We start from the raw sequence: 6153 nt of genomic DNA, 5'->3' as shown, positions 1-6153 counted from the left end.
AGTAAAAAGTCCTATTTATGCTAAACTAGTCACTACGGTTTACAGAGATAAGTAAATGATGCAGAAATCCACTTCTGGGGCCCACTTGGTGTGTGCTTGGGCTGAGCATTGAAGCTTTCACGTGGAGAGGTCTTTCTTGGAGTTGAACGCCAGTTTATAACCTGTTTCTGGCGTTTAACTCCACTTTGCAACCTGTTTCTGGCGTTTAACTCCAGAATGCAACATGAAACTGGCGTTGAACGCCAGTTTGCGTCATCTAAACTCAAGCAAAGTATAAACTATTATATATTGATGGAAAGCCCTGGATGTCTACTTTCCAAAGCAATTAAGAGCGCGCCATTTGGAGTTCTGTAGCTCCAGAAAATCAACTTTGAATGCAGGGAGGTCAGAATCCAACAGCATCTGCAGTCCTTCTTCAACCTCTGAATCTGATTTTTGCTCAAGTCCCTCAATTTCAGCCAGAAAATACCTAAAATCATAGAAAAATACACAAACTCATAGTAAAGTCCAGAAATGTGAATTTTATTTAAAAACTAATAAAAATATACTAAAAACTAACTAAATCATATTAAAAACTATGTAAAAACAATGCCAAAAAGCGTATAAATTATCCGCTCATCAGTGACCTTGCGAAAGTTCAGCAACGCGTATGCATGGGCGATGCGTACGCGTGACAGAGCCACGTGCTGTACGTATCAGAAAATGTGGGGGCGATTTCTGGGCTGTTTTTGGCCCAGTTTCAAGCCCGAAAACACTGTTTAGAGACTATAGAGTGAAGGAATCATGGATACAACTTTCATTCACAAAAAAATTAGGTTTTAGATGTAGTTTTCTAGAGAGAGAGGCTCTCTCCTCTCTCTAGGTTTTAGGTTCTTAATTTATTCCTTTTCAATTTCTAAATTCTATCTTTTTTAATTTAGTTTCTCTTCTACTTTTAATTGTTCTAGGATTCTAGTTTATTTATTTCCCTTATTGATTATTTTATGTTGCCACTTTAGTTTATGAATTCTCATGTTAGATTCAATTTTCCTTTTAATGTAATTTGAGGTATTTCATAATTATTGTTCCTTTCTTCGTTTGTTATTATTGATGTTTGCAATTGGTTGTTTAGATTTAATATTCCTTGCTAGTTTTCTATATTTTTTTATATTGTGCCTTCCAAGTGTTTGATAAAATGTTTGGGAGGGTTTTAAGTTAGATTTTTATATTCTTAGCTTGAATTGATTAATTGGAGACTCTTGAATCATCAAAGTCTCTTGTTGGTTGGTGATTGAAACTAGCTAGTTGGCTTGAACTTCACTAACTCTAGTCTTTAATTAGGACTTGTGAATTCAAGTTGATTTTCTCACTTGAGTTACCTTCATTTGTTAGAGGTTAACTAACTGAGTGCAATTTACAAATACCATCACAATTGACATTGATAATGAGGATAGGAATTCCGATTATCAATCCTTGCTAGGACTTTTCTTAATTGTTGGTTTATTTCCGTGTCATTCAAATTCCTTGTTCAACATTTAAAAACCTAAAAAGATACTTTCGCATAACCAATAATAACTACACTTCCCTGCAGTTCCTTGAGAGACGACCCGAGGTTTAAATACTTCGGTTATTTTTATTGGGTTTGCTTAAGTGACAAACAAATTAATTTTGATTGAAGTTTAATTGTCGATTTAGATCTATACTTACGACGTGATTATCTTTGTGAAATTCTTTACCGACGATTTTTTACTGTCAGCTTGTAACTTAATCTTGGGCCAACAAATCAAAAACTTAAAGTTGGGACTTGGTCCATGGCATGCGTTAAACGCATGGCTCTCTAAGTTGGACGCATGGATGTTGAGTGGCCACTAGAGGTGCTCCTTGCTCATGCGATAGACGCAGGGACAGGCAAGTTGAACGCATGCTCTGGCAAGTTGGACGCATGGATGGGCAAGTTGAATGCATGGAATGCACAAAGTACTCGAGGTGCAATTGAAGGCTGCGTTGAACGCATGAAAAGGCAAGTTGGACGCATGGAACCATGCGTTGAATACATGGCTTGTTAGGCAACCCTGGAGCTCTCTGTCTTGCATGCTTTGAATGCAGATGGAGTGGCGTTGAACGCATGGCTTGCTATTTGGTCCAGGAGCTCCTCTGTTTGGTCCTCTCTCCATCCTTGTTCCTAGTGTTTCTATTGCTTGCAAGTTCGCTCCTACAATTAAAGAATTCAAACCAACTCTAAGAAACATTAATTAAAGCATAAAAATTTCAATTAAGAATAAAGAAATCACTAACTTTATTTAAAAAAATAATAAAAAAAAAACTAAAGATGTTCCTGTATCACCTCCACACACATCACACACAAAAATCAACTTTTATAAATTCGTCAATTTTAAAAAATATCTCATTTTTAATCATGTTTGCAAAATCTTACATCAAATTCAACCTTTACTAAACTCCTTTTGAAAATATATATTGAATGTTTGATTATTTTTATCATATTTTTATATCTTTTGAGAGTTTATTTACTGTTGTTAAATTTTGTAATTATTTTATCAAAATATAAATTTTCAAGTGCTATTTTTAGTCTACATATATACAATAATTTAATTCACCTTCTTCTCACGTTGTTTGACACATTTGTACCACATATTAAAAAATTCAAGCAAAGATTCAACTATGCAAAGAGATTTATTAAAAAATAAAAATAAAAATTTAAGTAGCTATAATTTTTTCGGTAAATGTATTTTCAACAAAGCATATACATTCCACAACACTAAAAAGTAGCAATTGGCAACTAACAGAACTTAAATATAATTTGAGTGAGTTAAAATTACAAGGACGTTACATCTTAATTGGACCAAATTTAATTTAAACAAGAATACATGTAAGATGATGTTGAAACAATAATTCTTTTATTATAATATACATGACTCTTAGCTTTTTGTATTAGTCAATTGGCTAATCATCATGGAGTAATGGTATATTCTTCCTTTTTCTTTTTGTTTTTTGTTTTATAAATCTTTTGTAATTGTTATCACTATAGATTATTATTAGCCTATATAAGTATATATACATAAGAAGAATATTGAACGGAAGCATCCCACTACATTCTCTAGTATTTGCTTCTTTTTCGTTCCTTTCTCTATTATTTTGCTAAGGAATATTATGAGTTACTCAATGTCAAGTTTTTTATTTTCTATTTTGTTTACTTTACTCCTATTTACTCGTGTCTTCACCCATGAAATATCTAAGGGTGAGTCCTCAAAACTCTCATATATATTGTGTGAATTTTCTTAATGCTTAGGGTGAATTTCTAACTTTATTTGTTCTATATAAACTATTAATTATTAATTATGTGATTAACATGATCTTTTTTTCCTATCTTATGTTAATTTAAAAAATGATCATATTAGTTGTTAATTGTTAATCGTTTTCTCGCATTGTCAATGAATTGTTTTAATTTCATGAAGTTATAGGGAATGAGCTGACTGATGAGAATGAAGGAAAAAATTTCAATTATCCAACGTCATTGCATTATGTGCACAAAGAAAAGATGTATGACTCTAAAGATGAAGGTAAGTGAATTCTGATCATTCAATAACCATAACTGTGTTTCATTTTTTATAACTTTTTGAGTTATTTAAAATATTAATTACTTGTAAAAAAACTATATACTTTACTTTATATAGTCTAAGGTGTTTGATAAATATAAATAAAATCAGCTATATCTTTAGATTATTTTATTTATGTAAAAAAATTCAAAAGAAAATATTATTTTTAACATTTTTTATAATAGTTAAAAAAAATTGACCTTAATATAAATAAATTATTTCATATCCCATATTAGTAATTCATTATACGTAAATAACTTTTCTACACATACCGATAAAAACACATAAATTAATCTTAAAATTAATTTTAATAAATGCATCTAAAGCTATATTTGAATAAAAAAATATTAATTACTTTTGTAGTTGAAAAATAAAATAGCTTACTGCAAATTTGATCCAAATTAGTGCAATTATGACATAGTTTTATTTTCTCCTTTATCTATAGGGGATAAAACTCCAACAAGAAAGATAGAAGTTCATGAGATAAAAGGTTCAACAAGTGACTCATCAGTTGGTTATCTATCCAATGACTTTCAACGAACCATTCCTTCAATGATGCCTAACACTCAAAAGGATTATGGTTATTATCCAAATAACTATCAATTGGATGGTTTAACTTTCAGGGTTAATATTCCTGGTTTTGCGAGGATATATTTGCCTAATTTACCGATTGAACTTCCATTTCCAAATGTTGAATTACCTTTCCATACCACTCGTATGATTCGTAATGGTTACTACTATCCTGGTAACTACTACCAACCTATTATTCCTTCTTCACTACTAACTCAGAGTAAACAATATCACAACATTCAATCATTTGGATACCAACCTTCAAGCTTGTCAAATATTGGTATGGTGGGCTTTTTTTTTTTTTAAATTTAGACCATGTTTAAATTTAATGTTTAAGACAAAAATATAGAAAATAAGAAATACAAACATATATTTTTATTTACACTTACGAAAAATACAAATGATTATTCAAAGTAAAAGTTTGTCATTTGAATAGAAAAAATTGTATCTTTTTTTCCTCTCTTAAAACTAAACAGGTTTATATATTGTGTTTATATTTTTATCTTTTTAGAGACAGAATCCAAACAAAACTTTGAAGTTTATCATCTATAAGCATATAATACATATACCAACTTAATTGGAAAGCTCATGCGAATCTTCTTATATGTATTTAGCTAATATAAGTTAGCAACGCTGAAATAATGTTAAATAAAGCTTTTTTTCTATTTTTAATTATTTATTTTTATAAAGTACAAACACTTCATGAAGTCGTGTCCATATATCTGGTATAACATTTCTTCATGTCTTTAGTGTCAAACTGTATTTTAGTAGAAAAAAAATATTTCTTTAGACACACTTGAACACAACTTAATATAATTGTGTGTCAGCATCAAACCATATTTTTTACTTATATTCTTACAAAGACTTCAGAAATAATATATATTATTAGTTAGGGTAAAGTATACTTCTTGTTCTTTGGCAAAAGTTTTAAAAATATTCCTAAGTTTTATTTTGTTTTAATTTTGTCCCAAAAATTTTCTATTTGCGTCAAATATGCCTTCGACAGCTAAATTTTCAAAAAGTTTAAAACCAATCTAATAATAATACATAAAAGTTATGCTTGATTTGCTTGTGTTGAGGGTTGTTCTTATAAAATTATTGATGAATCGGTCTTAAATTTTTTGAAAAGTTAACTGTCATGGGTATATTTGAGACAAATCGAAAACTTCTGGAACAAAATTGAAACAAAATAAAATTTAAGAGTATTTTTAAAATTTTTATCAAACTTTAGGGACAAAAAATATACTTAGCTATTAGTTATTTATACAAAAAAGCGAAATGTCTTTTATAATTATAAAATACATTAAAAATATTTTTAAAAATTAGTCTATTTATTTTTTCGGAGTATTCTCATATACAAATATAATTGTTGACTCAGACAACTTCGAAGATGGAAGTATAATAAGAAATCGAAAAATTATGAGACCTTCGTCAGAAATTGATGGGAGAATTTTCCATATGTTTCCAACAAAAACTTCTACAATGGCATATGAGGATAAAACATGGTATGGAGATGCTAGTAAGAAGACTGTGAAAGTCGATCCATAAACCATATTTAGACATCATGTATCAAAATAAAATGGTGTGCCATACAACTTATATATGCGGACCTTGAATTATGCTCCTATGCAATATTGTTGGTCTTTTCAATTATTCCATACATAAACTAAGCTCATCAGTTTGTCATTCTCCTATGTATTTTTTTTTCATGTTTGGTTTAATTGTTAACTTGCATTAATATTTGATATTATAAAATGAATCTGATTATTCTAATAAAAAATATTTACCATGTTCAAAATAATATTTTATTTTAGAGTAAATGGATAAAAGTATATATAAAAGAGTTTGAGTTGGCAAAAATACACATAAAAAATTATTTTTGATGGATAAAATTAAAATGTTATGTTGTTAGTAACAATTTGATTTCTATGAATTCTTGGTGTATATTTTTGTCCATACTAATTTTTTTTATGTGTCATTTTCTATTTAT

The 6153-nt window shown here is 29.2% G+C and overlaps 1 protein-coding gene across 5 annotated transcripts; it reads left to right on the top strand.

Moving 5' to 3' along the window:
• LOC107617011 lies at nucleotides 3061-5857 on the top strand. 5 transcript variants are annotated; one of them, XM_016318848.2, is made up of 4 exons: nucleotides 3061-3235; nucleotides 3459-3557; nucleotides 4039-4338; nucleotides 5542-5857. In XM_016318848.2, the coding sequence occupies exons 1-4, from the start codon at nucleotides 3148-3150 to the stop codon at nucleotides 5709-5711; spliced, it is 657 nt and encodes a 218-aa protein (XP_016174334.1). In that variant the 5' UTR covers nucleotides 3061-3147; the 3' UTR covers nucleotides 5712-5857. The 5 variants fall into 5 exon arrangements, with proteins under 5 accessions (XP_016174334.1, XP_016174333.1, XP_016174330.1 ...); XM_016318847.2 differs by having other exon boundaries at nucleotides 3453-3557; XM_016318844.2 differs by having other exon boundaries at nucleotides 3453-3557; nucleotides 4039-4443.

Source organism: Arachis ipaensis, chromosome B09, assembly GCF_000816755.2.
Source record: "Arachis ipaensis cultivar K30076 chromosome B09, Araip1.1, whole genome shotgun sequence".
Classification (NCBI taxonomy): Eukaryota; Viridiplantae; Streptophyta; class Magnoliopsida; order Fabales; family Fabaceae; genus Arachis; species Arachis ipaensis.
Note: the sequence above shows the minus strand (reverse complement) of the source record. Positions and strands in the feature narration are given on the sequence as shown.